Source organism: Lampris incognitus, chromosome 20 (genome assembly GCF_029633865.1).
Source record: "Lampris incognitus isolate fLamInc1 chromosome 20, fLamInc1.hap2, whole genome shotgun sequence".
Lineage (NCBI taxonomy): Eukaryota > Metazoa > Chordata > Actinopteri > Lampriformes > Lampridae > Lampris > Lampris incognitus.
Genome location: NC_079230.1, coordinates 4,645,307 through 4,663,658, shown reverse-complemented (window position 1 = coordinate 4,663,658; position 18,352 = coordinate 4,645,307). Strand labels below are relative to the sequence as shown.

The 18,352-nt window shown below is 46.7% G+C and overlaps 1 protein-coding gene across 1 annotated transcript in view; it reads left to right on the top strand.

The window, feature by feature from the left end:
• LOC130130948 (L-amino-acid oxidase-like) overlaps positions 1–18,105 on the top strand; it is a 21,429-nt gene extending 3,324 nt beyond the window's left edge. Inside the window, exons 2-8 of the mRNA XM_056300812.1 lie at positions 2,779–2,829; positions 4,780–5,000; positions 5,162–5,274; positions 10,868–11,069; positions 13,867–13,935; positions 16,601–16,737; positions 17,301–18,105. Coding sequence (XP_056156787.1) covers positions 2,779–2,829; positions 4,780–5,000; positions 5,162–5,274; positions 10,868–11,069; positions 13,867–13,935; positions 16,601–16,737; positions 17,301–18,105 — 1,598 coding nt within the window. The remainder of the gene's footprint in view (positions 1–2,778; positions 2,830–4,779; positions 5,001–5,161; positions 5,275–10,867; positions 11,070–13,866; positions 13,936–16,600; positions 16,738–17,300) is intronic.
• Positions 18,106–18,352: the final 247 nt, after the last annotated feature.

Genomic DNA, 18,352 nt, shown 5'->3' with positions numbered 1-18,352 from the left:
GCGTCTCTTACCACCAACCGGTATACTTTAGCCCAGTGGTGGATCTAGAGATTTTTTCCTGGGGTGGCAACAGGGGTGGCAAGACTGTGTCCCAGAGGTGGCAGCTGCCACCCCTCGCCACCCTGTAGATCCGCCCCTGCTTTAGCCTACCTTGACATCAACTTCGGCAAGTGCAGCGTGAGTGTTGTCCTCTGCCATCCCTGTCACAACCTGAGTCAGAACTTCTTGGTTGCGTGCGGTTGAAGTGGGGGTGGTTGTGCAGTTAAAATGCGTCCGTATGGGAGCAGCGGTCATCGAGAAATGGTTCCAGGGGGGGAAGGTCTGCCTGAAAAGGGGTGGGCAGTCTCATCCAGAAAGGGCCGGTGTGGGTGAAGGTTTTTGTTCCGACCTTCCAACCAAGCAGTTACCCAGCTGATCCCACTGATCAGCCAGCAGGGTCTTTGCTGAGGAACTTGGTTAGGAGACTAGGGTGTGTAGCTGCTTGGTTGGAAAAAAACCCTTCACCACACACCGGCCCTTCCTGGATAAGACTGCCCACCCCTGCTTCAGTCTGGGGTGGCCGGGCCACCCCGGGCCACCCCTTGGCTCCGCCTATGGACTTGAAGCAAGGACAGTGGGATCGTTTGATTTAATAGGAAATCGTTTGATTTCACTTTCATTTCACTGTCTCTTCTTTCACCTCCTCCGGCTTCTTTACATGAGCCCTGCCCCCTAAAGCTGCACAACACTCGGTGTCTTCCTCTCACAGACTGCTGTTGGGAAATCGAAGCTCCAGGAGGTAAGACAATTATTTCACCTTTGTCCTCACAGGTGATGAATGAAATGCGGTTTACAGAAAACAAACAAACAAAAAAAGAGAGAAGGGTCATGTGAGGAAAAGAGATTATAACAGCGTGTGGATGGAAGATGAACCCGCCGAGGTCACCGAAGCAGAACTCTAGAAGATGTGAAGAGGGGAACAGGTGGACATGATGAAGACGTGTGGAGATGAAAGTTTAAATAACAACCACACATGGTTACTATGTGTCGTCATCAGTCCGAAATGTATTATTATTATTATTATTTATATCATCATCGTCATTATCATCATAATTATTATTATTATTTTTATTGTTGTTGTTGTTGTTATCATCATCATTATTATCTTTATTATTATTGTTGTTGTTGTTGTTATCATCATCGTCATCATCATCATTATTATCATTATTATTATTGTTGTTGTTGTTGTTATCATCATCGTCATCGTCATCATTATTATCATTATTATTATTGTTGTTATCATCGTCATCATCATCATTATTATCGTTATTATTGTTATTGTTGTTGTTGTTGTTGTTGTTATCATCATCATCATTATTATCATTATTATTATTGTTGTTGTTGTTGTTATCATCGTCATCATCGTCATCATCATCATTATTATTATTATTGTTGTTGTTGTTATCATCATCATCGTCATCATCATCATCATCATTATTATCATTATTATTATTATTGTTGTTGTTGTTGTTATCATCATCGTCATCATCATCATCATTATTATTTTTGTTGTTGTTGTTGTTATCATCATCATCATCATTATTATCATTATTATTGTTGTTGTTGTTGTTGTTGTTATCATCATTATTATCATTATTATTGTTGTTGTTGTTGTTATCATCGTCATCATCATTATTATTATTATTGTTGTTGTTGTTATCATCATCATCGTCATTATCATCATTATTATCATTATTATTATTATTATTGTTGTTGTTGTTATCATCATCGTCATCATCATCATCATTATTATTTTTGTTGTTGTTGTTGTTGTTGTTGTTATCATCATCATCATTATTATCATTATTATTATTATTGTTGTTGTTGTTATCATCATCATCATCATCATCATCATCATTATTATCATTATTATTGTTGTTGTTGTTGTTGTTATCGTCATCATCATTATTATTATTATCATTATTATTATTGTTGTTGTTGTTGTTATCGTCATCATCATTATTATTATTGTTGTTGTTGTTGTTATCATCATCATCATCATTATTGTTGTTGTTGTTGTTATCATCATCATCATCATCATTATTATCATTATTATTATTATTATTGTTGTTATCATCATCGTCATCATCATTATTATTATCATTATCATTATTACTATTACTATTATTACTACTACTACTCTTAGTCCCACCTTCCTCTCCTCTCTCTAACCTCCCTCTCCTCCGTATGTGACCTGGTCTTTCTCATCCGGTAAATGTATTTCCCATAGCTGGATTCCTGCCTGTTAACTCTTTTCATGGTTATTGACTGGAGTTGGGGATCACACCAAACCACAGACACCAGGACACTGTGGAGAGCTATAAATACCATGAAACTGTTATTGACATGTTAGGGTTAATACTCCTGCCTGTGCCCCTGAGCAAGGCAGTGGAAAGAAGAACTGGAGTTGGTCCCCGGGTGCTGCAGCCGCCCAATAGGACGGGCGACATGCAGAGAACCCAGCCTTTGACCGTCTGTATAGGTTTTTATTTCTTACTTGTTTCCATCGTATGTCCTTAGTTTGTTCTTGTTGAGTCAGGCTGGCTGCACGTGGAACTTCCCGAGTGGGGCAGTAAACATGACCTGAGCTGAGGTGGTCTGGGAAGATGACGCCAGCTTTTATAGTTGTACTTACTAGAAGTCACAGTGACCTACGACCTCCTGGGCAGACAGCAGCCGATCTCGTTTGTCCTCACGACTGTCTGGTGTATTTCTCTCTGTTTCTGCCCTTCACACCAGGAGAGATGAAGACAGGAAGAGCTGCCGGGTCTGAGGCGGAGGTGGTCATGTGTGAGTACCTTGAGGGCTTTGTGTTACCGTTTTCCTCCGGGCACGATGCAGGAATACTACAGAGCATGTCGTCCATGTTGGGACCGTCTTGTTAAGCAGGCTGCTGTGTTTTCCTGAGTAGACGTATCTTCAACCGCATTGTGTCGTGCTTCATCTGGGAGCCGCCGAGTGACCGACAGTAAATCACCACGTGGCCCTTTTCTGGCACTTCCCTGTCTGCTGTTGTGACTCAAAACCACCCCGATCACACTTCTGTTTTTTGGGGAAATGAGGTGTTGAGAATCAAACTGAGAGGTTTATCGCAGCCTGACTTTATCCTCAGCATCCGCTTTGTCATGAGGACGCTGAATGACTTCACACCCCAATCATATCCAACACTCCCTATTCATTCGTCCATCCATCATCCAAACCGCTTATCCTGCTCTCAGGGTCGCTAGGATGCTGGAGCGTGTCCCAGCAGGCATTGGGCGGCAGGCGGGGAGAGACCCTGGACAGGCCACCAGGCCATCACAGCGCCAGGCCATCAGAGGTCCAGGCCATCAGAGGGCTCGGCCAGGCCATCAGAGGGCTCAGCCAGGCCATCACAGGGCCAGGCCATCACAGGTCCAGGCCATCAGAGGGCTCAGCCAGGCCATCACAGGGCCAGGCCATCACAGGGCCAGGCCATCAGAAGGCTCGGCCAGGCCATCACAGGGCCAGGCCATCACAGGGCCAGGCCATCAGAAGGCTCGGCCAGGCCATCACAGGGCCAGGCCATCACAGGTCCAGGCCATCACAGGGCTCGGCCAGGCCATCACAGAGCCAGGCCATCACAGGTCCAGGCCATCACAGGTCCAGGCCATCACAGGGCTCGGCCAGGCCATCACAGGGCCAGGCCATCACAGGACCAGGCCATCACAGGGCCAGGCCATCACAGGGCCAGGCCATCACAGGACCAGGCCATCACAGGGCCAGGCCATCACAGGACCAGGCCATCACAGGACCAGGCCATCACAGGGCCAGGCCATCACAGGACCAGGCCATAACAGGGCTCGTTCAGGCCATCACAGGGCCAGGCCATCACAGGTCCAGGCCATCACAGGGCTCGGCCAGGCCATCACAGGTCCAGGCCATCACAGGTCCAGGCCATCACAGGGCTCGGCCAGGCCATCACAGGGCCAGGCCATCACACGGCCAGGCCATCACAGGGCTCGTTCAGGCCATCACAGGACTCGTTCAGGCCATCACAGGGCCAGGCCATCACAGGGCTCATTCAGGCCATCACAGGGCCAGGCCATCACAGCGCCAGGCCATCACACGGCCAGGCCATCACAGGACTCGTTCAGGCCATCACAGGGCCAGGCCATCACAGGGCTCATTCAGGCCATCACAGGGCCAGGCCATCACAGCGCCAGGCCATCACACGGCCAGGCCATCACAGGGCTCGTTCAGGCCATCACAGGGCTCGTTCAGGCCATCACAGGGCTAGTTCAGGCTATCACAGGGCCAGGCCATTACAGGGCCAGGCCATCACAGGGCCAGGCCATCACAGGGCTCATTCAGGCCATCACAGGGCCAGGCCATCACAGGGCCAGGCCATCACAGGGCTCATTCAGGCCATCACAGGGCCAGGCCATCACAGCGCCAGGCCATCACACGGCCAGGCCATCACAGGGCTCGTTCAGGCCATCACAGGGCTCGTTCAGGCCATCACAGGGCCAGGCCATTACAGGGCCAGGCCATCACAGCGCCAGGCCATCACAGGGCCAGGCCATCACAGCGCCAGGCCATCACAGCGCCAGGCCATCACAGGGCCCCTACTCAAACATCAAATAAACAGCTACATGTTAGATCCAGATCCCTTTACTAACAGGGTGTGAACATTAAAGTGAAGCGGGGCGGGGTTGAAATAACCTTTAAATACTCACTTGATACCTCTGCTGTGCTGTATTTCCTGTCTGCATCTCCCAGCTGTCATCCTACTGGTCCTGACCGTTCACCAGTTCGGGGTGGGCGGTGTCACCCTTAAGGACAACCTGGCAGACTGTCTGAAGGACCAGGACTACAATCAGCTCCGGCGGATCGCCCAGAAGGGTCTCCCCAGTACCAGAAACCCTCAGCATGTTGTTATCGTGGGGGCGGGGATAGCAGGACTGACCGCAGCCAGACTACTGCAGGGCGCCGGTCACACGGTACACACTGTACTTCATAACTTCATGAAGACATGGGGGGGGGGCAAGCACAGGGGGGAGTCTGTCGGGGTGATGACATCGTTGGCCCTCCTCCAACACGGCGGCTCCGTAACCATGGAAACGGTTAGTGACAGGTCTCTCTGCTGCCTTTCCCCACCCAGGTGACCGTCCTGGAGTCCAGCGGTCGTGTTGGAGGGCGGGTGGAGACCTATAGGGATGAGGAGGAGGGCTGGTACGCAGAGCTGGGCGCCATGAGGATACCAAGCTCTCATCAGTGAGTCAACTTCGTCTCCAGTTAGAAATGCACCGCAAGTCTGAGACGCAGATTTTTGTCCAACCTGCCTCCTTGTTTCTGTTGTTGTTGTCGTCCACGGTGGTTGCAGCTTGTTGCTATTTGTTGTTTTGGTTGTTGTGGCTATTTGCTGTTGGGGTTGACGTTAGTTGTGGTTTCTACCATTATCAAATCGGCCTTGTCGTCATGTGCAACACTGTCTGATGAAATACGCGCAGAAGAAAAACTAAAGGACGATGACTATCCCAAATTAACATAAAGGTACAACGTTACAAATATAGAGCTGAGTGCTGATATGTCTCAGACAGGAATTGGTTATTTGCTAATCACACGGTTCAGTTCTGTCAAGATAATAATCTGATATGGTCGAGCAAAGTCTTGTTGCCTACCAATACTTTTACATACGTAAGTGAGGCCTGGCACACTACGTCATGGCTGGACCACTGTACTTGCCCTGCTGATGCACATGCCTCGTTGGGGAGTTATGGGTATTATGTACGGGGCAGCAATGACTGATCACATACCTCTTGCTGGGGCTATAAATGTTGAACATCTGCCTGTGCTGTCTAGTGATGGAGATGGTGATAATGCAGAAAGGCTGGACTGGTCAACTCTTACAGAGGAGGACATCTTAGCCTATCATGCCCTTACAGAAGAAGAGATTGGGTAATATACATCTGCTTAGGGATGCAGTTATGTGCAGAGACATTAATTGTAAGGGTATGAGGCATAGGAGAGATCTCTGCTGCATGTATGATGATACTGATAGTGCTCCGTATGAAGGTACTAAGCCCTACTATAAGTATAAAAACAGGACACGTAACATCAGGCCTGGTTGGAACAAGTATATGTAGCTGGGCATCATGAAGAAGCCCGTGAAGCCTTTAAATCGTGGGCTATGGCAGGCAGACCCAGACCAGGGCCTGAGCTCGAACACAAGAAGCTCGCTAATGCAAGATGCAAGTACGCCATTCGCTTCATCTGTAAAAATGAGCAAGCCATGAGGGCGGACTCCATGGCTAAGAAGCTGCTAGGAAATGATCCTGCTAATCGTTGGAAAGAAGTGAGAGTCTCAACAGCTGTAAAACATCTCTACCATGCACTGTTGATGGTATCTCTGGTACACACTATATTGCTGAGTTATGGCGACAGCATTATAGTACCTTATTCAACTGTGTCCACAGTGATCTGTATAAGGTGGACAATGCTGAGAGTGATGATTCAATGGTGATGATGTCACACGAGGTGTACCAAGCTATACACAAGCTGTCTGTTAACAAGGCAAGTGGCTTAGATCATGTTACTGCTGAGCACCTTAAACATGCCAGTGCGAGGACAGCTCCTCTCCTTGCTATCTGTTTCACTGGCTTTATGGTCCATGGCTTGTTACCAGACTCAATGTTGTCTGTACTGTTAGTGCCAGTCATTAAGGACAAAGCTGGTAAAGTATGCAGCCTAGAGAACTACAGGCCTAGAGCTCTAGCCAGCATACTGCCAAAAGTCCTAGCAAGAATGCTGCTGGATAGAGGGCATGAGTTTATCAACTCCACAGATAACCAGTTTGGTTTTAAAGCTAAACATGGCACTGACTTGTGTTTATATGTCTTAAAGTAAATTATTAACAAATACAGAGGCCAAAACTCACCGGTTCTTATGTGTTTTATTGATGCTTCTAAAGCTTTTGATCGTGTTAATCACAGAAAGTTGTTTGTTAAATTGAGTCAAAGAGGGGTGTCTAAATACACTGTGAGAATTCTGGCTTATTGGTGTGCCCACCAGACTATGCAAGTGAAATGGGGTAATAGTGTTTCAGCCCCATTTGGGGTTAGCAGTGGTGTCAGACAAGGGGGGATTCTGTCCCCAGTTCTCTACAATTTATATACTGATGATTTGTCCAAGCAGCTGAAAGCCTGTAACACCAGATGCATGATGGGTAATACCTTGGTGAACCATATTCTGTATGCAGATGACCTTGTCATTCTTAGTCCCTGTGGCGCTGGTCTCCAGCAGCTCCTTGATATATGTTGTGTGTCTGGTGTGCAGCATGATATCAAACACAATGCTAGTAAGAGTGTTGTCATGATCTGCAGAACCAAAGAGGTCGATCATCTAGCTTCATTTAGTCAGAAAGGCACGAACTGAGGAAGCCTCTTGGATGAGAGGCGAAACGTCTTCACGGATATATACCAAGTCCAGTTGCACTTGTTTTAAATTGTCTAGTAATGATCTTGGGGTGTGTAATAAGGTGAAATATCTTGGGCATTATATTACTGAACAAATGACAGACGATTATGATAGTTATAGGCAATGCCGCATGATGTATACACAAGCAAACACTGTCACACAAGTTTGGTATGTGTTCAGTTAGTGGGAGGATGTCTCTGTTCAGAGCATATAGTACACCACTTTATACTGCCCCCTGTGGTCACACTGCATATTGTACACCACTTTATACTGCCCCCTGTGGTCACACTGCATATTGTACACCACTCTATACTGCCCCCTGTGGTCACACTACATATTGTACACCACTCTATACTGCACACCTGTGGTCACTGGTACAGCTGCCTTCTTATAACACACCGACTTGTTCCTTTTATGTTGTTGTATTGTGTTTACTCTTTGTATTGTCTGGGGTTTGTCTTTCACCTATTTGTCTTTGTCTATTAAGGACCCTGAGTCTGCAATAAAGTTTTGAATGAATTGAATTAATGTATCCCAAATTAAGATAAAGGTAAAACGTTAAAAATATAGAAAGTTGGGCGTCCGGATAGTTTAGCGGTCTATTCTGTTGCCTACCAACATGGGATCGCCAGTTCGAATCCCCGTGTTACCTCCGGCTTGGTCGGACGTCCCTACAGACACAATTGGCCGTGTCTGCGGGTGGGAAGCCAGATGTGGGTATGTGTCCTGGTCGCTGCACTAGCGCCTCCTCTGGTCGGACAGGGCGCCTGTTCAGGGGGGAGGAGGAACTGAGGGGGAATAGTGTGATCCTCCAACACGCTACATCCCCCTGGTGAAACTCCTCACTGTCAGGTGAAAAGAAGCGGCTGGCGACTCCACATGTATGGGAGGAGGCATGTGGTAGTCTGCAGCCCTCCCCGGATCGGCAGAGGGGGTGGAGCAGAGACCGGGACGGCTCGGGAAGAGTGGGGTAATTGTCCAGGTACAATTGGGGAGAAAAGGGGGAAAAGAGAGCAAAACAAAGAATTACAATGAAATTATAAAATATATGAAGCATATGATGAGGTGGATGCCAAGCAGTGTCCTTGTGCCACTGCAGTATCCATATGCCACTAATCTATACTGTATAATCTATACTCTGTAATCTATAATCTATAATATGTAATATATACTCTGTAATTTATACTCTATAATCTCGTCGGCAGAACAGTGGTTGGTAAATTCATTGAGACAGAAAACCGACCCGCCATGCAGTCCAGGTTGTGAAGCACTCAACTTAAAGGCAACTAATTGTAGGTTAAGGCAAAAAGATGAGTCTTAAGTTTGGATTTAAAGGACTCATCAGACTCTGATGGTCTGATGGCAGCAGGCAGGTTATTCCACAAGAACGGGGCCTGATAGGAAAAGGCCCTGCTGCCACCAGCTGACTTCTTTTTAACTTTGGGTCACACAGGAGCCCTGTATTTTGAGAGCGAAGAGCTCGAGATGGACTGTAAGGTTTAAGGAGATCAGACAGGTAGGATGGGGCAAACCCATTTAGGGTTTTATAAGTCAGCAGAAGCACCTTGTATTCTGATCTAACATGGATAGGAAGCCAACGAAGGGAGGCAAGAACTGGTGTCATATGGTCAAATTTCCTAGATTTAGTTGGGATTCTAGCAGCAGCATTCTGAACCATCTGAAGACTGTTAGCACTAGCATGTGGCAGACCTGGAAACACAACATTACAGTGATCAAGTCTTGATGAAACAAATGCATGTATTAGAGTCTCTGCGTCAGCCTTGGAATCAGGAATCAGGAACCATTTATTGTCATTTCTATCATGTACTTGCATACACAAAAGAAACCAAATTTTGTTTCTCCTAGCCCACGGCACTTGCAACACAAAAGATAAAAGCACATATCCAAAATTTCCCAAAAGGACACCACCAAAAACATACAAAAATAGAGAGAACAAAGGGAAAAAAAACACAAATAGTTAACAACACAGTCCATTCAGTGCAACACAGTCCAAAAATTCCACTGTCCAGAGAACGACGGCCAGCCAGGATGACTGTAGGAACCGCCGGTCTGCATGGGCTAGCAGTTAGCTTAGCCTGCCTTGCTTCCGCGTCCTGTCAGACCTCCCTTGGTGCTTCCTCCTCGGGCGCAGCTCCAGGCAGGGCCGTGGTCCTTGGGCCCACCAGACACAGCAGACCAGGCTCCCCCAGCTGATCCAACATCAGCTCTCCCAGCCAGACACCTTCGACACACCTCCCCCTTTACGTCACGCGATGACACAAATGCAGACGCAGACAAAAACACTGCACAGTCGACACTAGGCGAGGCCGCCACCAGACCACCTCGGTGTTTCCTCTCGGGCGCAGCTCCGGGCAGGGCCGTGGTCCCTGGGCCCACAGGACGCAGCAGACCAAGCCGATCCAATGCCAGCTCTCCCAGCTATTAAAAAAACCAAAATAAAAATAAAAACTTCACACGATGGCACAAACTTAGACGAATGCGTAGACATGGACAAAGACACTGCATAGTCGGTACTGGCTGAAGCCGCCGCAAATGCAAGTTCGCGCCGCCATCCTCCCATGATGGACAGGAAAGACCGACTTTTAGCTATGTTAGGTAAGTGAAAAGGACAGACTTGGGGATTTCTTTAATGTGCTGGGATCAAATGTAACACCAAGATGTTTGGATGCCACACTTTGATCAAATTGGTGTCTGTGTCTAGCAGGGCCAATGACCAGCATCTCAGTTTTAAAAGCAAAAAATTAAGTGGCATCCAATTCTTCACAGTAGCCAAGCAGGCCTCTAAATTAGTCATTTGAGTATCATCATCGGCCCTTATAGGCACATACAGCTGAGCCTACACATGACCCCTGTCTTTGAGTCCATCTTTCCCAGATAGCATCCGGATGTGGGCCACTTCAGGCAATGATGCGGCACTGATGGCCTTCTTCTGGCCCTGACAAAATGGATGCGAGCCTGAAGTGGTCCACATGTATAGTAGCAAATTTGGCCCAAATATGCCAAATCACATGTGAGCCTTTTTTGGCAACGATGCTGTGCTCTGGGCAACATGTGATCCGGATGTGACCCTGAAGTGCCCCGTGTGGTAAATGGTGAATATGGCCCAAATATCACAAAACTAATATGGGCCACCTTTGGCAAATATGTGGCACGTGCGGCATTGCTATGGCTTGGTTCTGGCCCAGATCTGGCAAACAGGAGCGGACCGCGCAAGTGCCACCATTCCACACGGTACGTGGGCCGGACGAAAGTGTTGGGTGAGGGACGGGTCCGGGCCACAGCAATTTTACTATCTGTGTTATGAGTATATTGGGTTCGACCTTGCAGCCCCGGTTAACAAAGCCGGCATCACCCTCTCTCTCTCTTACAGCATCGTTCATGACTTTGCTGACGCTCTGGAGGTCAAACTCAACAGATTCATCATGGAGGACGACAACACCTTCTACCTGGTAAATGGGCTGAAAGAAAGGACAAAAAATGTGAAGAAAAACCCAGACATCCTGAACTATGACCTTCCACCAAAGGAGAGAGGGAAGTCAGCTGACAAGCTGCTAGCGGACGCCCTGCAGAAGGTGAGGGGGTGGTGGGGGGGGTGGCTGAGGATCAGTTGTTATGAAAGTGTTGTCGACATTTTATAAAAGGCTGAAGTAGACCAGTAGATGAGAAGGACAAAGGGATGTATTTCACGAACGGCCCGAGCTGTGTGCACTCTCTGTTGTGAAAATGTCGTGTGTCCAACTTCAAGTGTAGAACGTCATTTTGAAACAAGGCAGGAGACGCACATCAAAGATCGGGCTGGTGAAGCTGGATCCATCCAGAAGGCAGCGGCCCAGTATGGGAAGCAAAGCGGCGTGTTTACAACCCGATGTGCCGCCAAGGCCAAGCTACAGGGGGGGCAGCTATGACGTCGTGGCACAGTGCACAGCTTTACACTGGAAGCCGTTCTCTGATGGAGAGGTCAGAAAGAGGCGTCCCTCAGCAGTTCGCAGGTCATACTTGGTAGGTTACCGAGCAAAGACTCAATCATCAGCAGGGTCAAAGACATGCGGGTGTCCGTGAGAACTGCAGAGGCGCGCATTACGGAGACACGCTGAAAGCTTAAGACACCAGAACAGTCTTCCACTGAAGGAGGCGTCGCTATTCAGCGTCGCCCTTGACGGGGGTGTGATGTAAATGGCGCTCCACGTCTAGCAGTGGTTACCAGATGTTACGACAAACAAGGGTCGCGTTAAATCTGTAAGACTGAAACGATTTTCTTTTGCGCCTTAGTAGTGTAACCGAGCTAGTGGGTAGTTTACAGTGACTGTAAACTACTAAGAAGACCCACTGGCTGATCGACTAGGGGGTCTGACCCTTTAGTCGAGCGGTTAGTGATGTCGCCTTGTGGTGCAGTACACCCCGTGTCGAATCCCGCACCAGGCGAGAAAATCGCTCGGTTACAGTAAGTTTCATACATTTGCACAAATAATAGTGTGTGTGTGTGTGTGTGTGTGTGTGTGGTGCAGATCAGGCATGTGGAATCTAGAAAGAGACAAGCAGCAGCAGTAAATAAATAAATGGTCATTATGAAAATGAACTGGCACTTGGGTCTACGATTTTCTTTTAAACAATTTTACTTTGTAAAGTGGCACAGGACTTCCAAAAGGTTACCGACCCCTGGTCTATGCCTGTCCCTATAAGCACAGGGGTAAGACAGGGCTGTGCCCTGGTGCCTGTATAGTTTAAGATCTTCCTCCTGTGTGCTACTTGGCTTCTCCACAAGGAAACTGAGGATCGCTGCAGCGTTGCAGTGGACTTAAGATTGGATGGAAATCTTTTTAAAATCAGAGGCCTTCCAGCAGCACCAAACTATTGAGAGAAAAGGTCCTTGAGCTGCAGTATGCAGATTACGGCCCTCTACTGGCTCACTCTCCGCCGGACATGCAGACCGTCCTTGCTGTGGTTGTCAGAGCCAACAGCAGGATGTGGCTGTTTGTCAATACTGCCAAGACAGAAGTGGTCTGCCCATGGAGTTCTTGTACCCCACACACATTGCCTGTCTTCATTTTCAACCACAAACAACTTACAATAGTTCCGTCATTCAAATATTTGGGCAGTATCCTGCCAGGGACTGTGGCCATTAAGTCCAAAACCAGATTAAACAAGCATCAGTTTCATTTTGGAGACTCTGGTGCCAGGTCTTTCAGAACTAAAATCTGCCTCTACACAGCAAGGTTGCCATCTACCAACCTCACTACATCACCACCCTCTCCACAACTGTGAAACATGGGGTCACCGACAGCCCAAAGTCCCTCGAGAGCTTTCGCATAAGGTGGCTGCAGTGCATGCTGTGGCCCATCTGGTGCCTCACACTGAAAAACTATCTAAGACCAACTGTGGAATTATTGAGGCCATGATCACCTAGCACCAATTACGATGGCTTGGGCATGTCATCAGGATGCCCCAAAATCAACTGCCCGTGAAGTACTGTATGGCCAGTTGCACCATGGCGGAAACTCAGCAGGAAGGCAGAAGAAAAGGTGCAAAGACCAGCTGAAAACCACTCAAGTGCAAGATTAGATCTGAGGATCTGGAGAATGCTGCTGCAGACCACAACACCTGACAGCAGCTGTGCCTAGATGAGACTCACGTGTTCACGTGGAGGAAAGAGCAGCCAGCAGATGGCAAAAGCAGCTCAGGAGAAACCCAAATACTTCCACGGGTGCTGCTGCCACCACAAAGAACTCACCATTAAATAAAGAGATGGACGTCATCATCAGATGGACAACCATAAAGAAACAAGCATTAGGTCAATGTTTCTCAACCCAGTCCTCAAGGACCCCCTATCCTGCAGATTTTCATTGTAACCCTGCATAGGTAGCCCTGCTTGTACTTACTCGACCAATCATCTCGCAACACTTAATTATGCAAGGTCTGCAACATCTGACAAAATTCATTGCTGATTGGTTGAATAACTACAAACAGGTACCTATTCAGGGTTGCAGAGAAAATATGCAGGCTAGGGGTTCCTTGAGGACTGGGTTGAGAAACACTGCATTAGGTTGATGGTGTAGACGACCACCTCTCTCATTTGTACCAACCAGAATCACAAAAATGAACAAATACCTGAAATCTGGGTGCCGTACCTTATTGTTATCATCATTACTGTTATTATTATACTATGCTACAGTATGTAGTGCGTGTGGTTGCATGTGTTGACAGTATTGTTCTTTAGCTGACAATTGCAGTATGATACGCTGATTGATTTCCAAAAGGACAATAATTAAATCAGTCAATAGCCCCTATTCCCACAACATACGGATCTTTTGACCACAAATGAAAACACGAGCTGGTCCAACATCTCTGATGAGGTCAAATCTGTTTGCGCAGGTTAAAGATGAAGTGAAGACCCACGGCTGCAAAGCTGCACTGGAAAAATACGACCATTACTCTGTGAAGGTAAACAAATAAAGTCATAACTTCTTCTCTCTCTTTTCCTTTTCAAAACCACTGCATATCTTTACCTTCATAGCCTCCGAGTATGAATTCATATCTGGTGTTTGACTTGGCTTCACATGCCCCAGGCACGTGTGAGGGATGCTTCTCGTGTAGGGCGGTTAACAATAGTTAAAATTCAGGTAAGTGAAGTTGTCAGTTAACTTAAAAGGTTGTTACGGGACACTCGGACGCAGACAAAACTTGCTTCCTACTGACTTCGGAGTTTATTACGGGGGCCAGCTAAGGCGACAACGCACAGTGGAGAGCGGCGATCTGGAGCAGGTGAAAAGCTGGAGAACAGGGAGCGGAGGCAGAGCAGGATGACTGCAGTGAAAAGGAGGATGTTAGTCAAACAGCGGGTTCAAAAAGGCTGACAAAAGCAGGTTTCGCGAGCAAGGGCTGGATGCAGCACACTGACGGATCAGAGGCCACGATCTGGCAGGGTGGAAGTGGCAGTGTTGGTCTTTTAGAGCAGGTTGGCTTGATTATGGGAGGGGTTGCAGCAGGTGAGGCTCTGCTCACCTGTCTCCACTCACACACAAACACAGAGAGACTGACACTTTTCTCCTTCCTTAGTGTCTAACCTGTCATACAACTCACCATACGCCTTTTCCTTTGCCTTTGCCACCTCTCTCTTCGCTTTACGCTGCAGCTCCTTGTACTCCTGTCTACTTTCTTCATCTCTCTGACTATCCCACTTCTTCTTTGCCAACCTCTTCCTCTGTATACTTTGCTGTACTTCCTCATTCCACCACCAAGTCTCCTTGTCTTCCTTCCTCTGTCCTGATGAGACACCAAGTACCTTCCTAGCTGTCTCCCTCACTATTTCTGCAGTAGTTTTCCAGCCATCCAGCAACTCTTCACTACCACCCAGTGCCTGTCTTAACTCCTGCCTGAACTCCACACAACAGTCTTCCTTCTTCAACTTCCACCATTTGATCTTCGGCTGTGTCTTCACTCGCTTCCTCTTCTTGGTCTCCAAAGTCATCCTACAGACCACCATCCGATGCTGCCTAGCTACGTTCTCCCCTGTCACCACCTTGCAGTCTCCAATCCCTTTTAGATGGCGCCTTCTACATAATATATAGTCCACCTGTGTGCACTTTCCTCCACTCTTGTACGTCACCCTGTGTTCCTCCCTCTTCTTGAAATATGTATTCACCACAGCCATTTCCTTCCTTTTCACAAAATCCACCACCATCTGTCCTTCCACATTCCTCTCCTTGACACCATCGCTACCCATCACCTCCTCATCACCCCTGTTCCCTTCACCAACATGTCCATTGAAGTCCGCTCCAATCACCACTCTCTCCTCCTTGGGTACCCTCTCTACCACAAGAAGAAGAGATCAATAATAGCTTAATTTTACGCCTGATCCATGATGATGAAGATACAGAAAATAAAAATGCATGGCAAAAAAATAGCATATTTTCAATATTTTAGAGACCCCCAAATTTCACAAATCATGTTTTTGGGGGAGCTCATGTCTTATTAAGAGGAGCCAAGCTCCCCCTCACTACCCTGTATTTCGCACCCTGCTCTTGTCTTTAAAATTAAAATCAAGCTATTTTGAGAGAGGAACTTTTCAGTCACAAGGAAAGAGCTGCAATCACTTTTTGGCAAGTAGAAACCGCTGATGACATTCTCGAATGCCCGGACGATGTCGAGATATTGTCCCGCCCACAACTCAACACAATATGATTGGCTAAGACAACTGTCAAAATCAAATTCATGGCCACATTGACTTGAATTACACAGGTAATAGTACAGCTACTGATGGTCTTGGCAGGGGAGAGTCGCTGATTCACCCAGATACCATCGGAAGAAAAATTGTGATTGGTCCATTTCCCGTTCCGTTGTATTAACCCACTGCCAAGACACATTAGTCCAAACTTGTAAGGATGATCTAGAAATTATTAGTATTATTTCGGTGAATAAAAATAACTGGAGAAAATTATTAGGAGTACAAAAATTCCACCAATATTGTTTGCTAGGCCTTCACTGAATACTTTGAAGGCCCAGAGGGTTCCCCTCTGGTGTTGATATAGGGATGTGGTGAAGGTAACTTCTGATCTTTATAAAGACTATCTATTGACTCTACTGCTTTTGGGCCCCTTTTTTGTTCGAGATAACGATGACGGTAACACTTTAGTATGGGGAACGTAGTCACCATTAATTAGGTGCTTATGAGCATGCAAATTAGCAACATATTGGCTCTTAATTGGTCATTATTACGTACTCATTAATGCCTTATTCTGCATGGCCTTATTATACAACCAGTGAGCCATTAACTATGAGTTTTCCCCTCTATAACCTCAGAAGTATTGCTTATTAGTAGTACCATCTCAATATGCTTTGCTTAGTATGGCCTTTATAAGGTGGTAGTACCACAAGAAGAGTTGTTCTCCCTTACTAACACTTAATGAATATGCTCTGTTCTTACATAACAACACACAACACTACAAGTGCTCATAGTGTTACATTACTCTAAATTAAGTTTTTGTTACTTAGCATATGTTCCCCATACTAAAGTGACATCTTGATCATTACTAATTCACTAGTAATTAAGTTTTTTTATGTTCCCCATACTAAAGTGTTACCTGTGTTTTTTGCTGTTCTTCATCAGGAGTATCTGAAAGAGGAGGGAGGTCTCAGTCCAGCAGCTGTGAGGATGATAGGCGACCTGCTGAATGAAAACAGTTTGTTGTACACGGCACTGACGGAAATGATCTACGATCAGTCGGACGTCAACGACGAAACCACGTGAGAAAACTCCCAGAAATCCACAAGTTTCCATTCACTTTGTTCCGTCTTTTTCTGGTGTTTTTTTCTTCTTCTGAATATATTCTATGATCACCGTCAGAAATATTCTTCAATGAAGTTTCCTCTATTTTAAGGTTTTTGATAAAAAAAAACTATAAGTCAAATAGGGGGAAGACCTTTGACCTGATGGTCAGGCTCAGTATTGAAAAAAAAACTCAAATAATTGCATCAATCAATCAATCAATCAATCAATCAATCAAACTTTATTGATATAGACCTATCACATGTTATGCATGAAATGCATTGTGCTCCACATAAGAAAAGATAAAATCCTCCGAGCTGTTTCACTAGTTTTAACTTTTCATTTCAGTGTTTAATTGTTATTTTATTTTTTTGACAGGATTTCCTTTACAACAGTAAGGTTCACCTTTTTCAAGTTTTCTTAGAAAGCTAATCTGTGGATTATTTTGCAGAATATGTGATGCTACCCCACAGAGGGAAGAAACACATAATCAAGATAACAAATAATAAATTGTCTCTTTTTATTGCTTTTGTACTTTAAGGTACCATGAGGTAACTGGTGGATCAGATCGCCTCCCCAACGCCATTTTCAAGGACCTTAGCTGCACGACTCACTTCAACTCCACGGTCAAAGGCATCAGTCAGTCAGACACCGGCGTGTCTGTGACATATCAGACAGACGGCCAACCAATGACCAACCTGAACGGTGACTTCGTCTTGGTAACATCCACAGCCAGAGCAACCCTTCTGATAGATTTCCAGCCCTCCCTCTCCACCCACAAGATGGAGGCCCTGAGGTCAGTTCACTATGACAGCTCCACCAAAATCATCCTCACCTTCAGAGAGAAGTTCTGGGAGAAGGATGGCATCAAGGGAGGGAAGAGCATCACTGACCGGCCCTGTCGTTTCATCTACTACCCCAGCCACAGTTTCCCTGACAACCCTGATGTGGGCGTCCTCCTGGCTTCATACACCTGGTCTGATGACTCCCTCCTCTTTGCAGGGATGAGCGATGAGGAGCTGAAGGAGGTGGCTCTGAGGGATTTGGAGAAGATCCACGGAGAGCAAGTGAGGTCTCTGTGCACCGGGGTGGTGGTGAAGAAGTGGACCTTGGATCCGTACAGCCTGGGTGCTTATGCGCTCTTCACCCCCTACCAGCACCTGGAATACGCCAAGGAGCTCTTCCGCAATGAGGGGAGAGTGCACTTTGCTGGCGAACACACCGCCTTTCCTCACGCCTGGATGGAAACAGCCATGAAATCTGCAATCAGGGCTTCCCAGAACATCAACAATGCAGCTTCCTGGTCCCCCAAGTCATGTAGGGGCCAAGTCCAAGAGGAGCTCTAAATCCAAGGCTGAGGGCCTCGTGTTCAAAATGATGCTTTTTTTTCGGGTAGCAGGGAACATATCTGCGCTTATCTGAATCTCGCAGCACATATCTAAATCTGTATCCAGCATAGTTATTATCATAAATTCAGTACATAAGCAAGCTTTTGGAGTATTCAATTCTGCTTATCGTCATTAAAAACAATGTGTAAAAGCACACGTTTAAAAAGAAACGAGGGCTGCGGCTTCGCCAAACAGTGCGAGACAG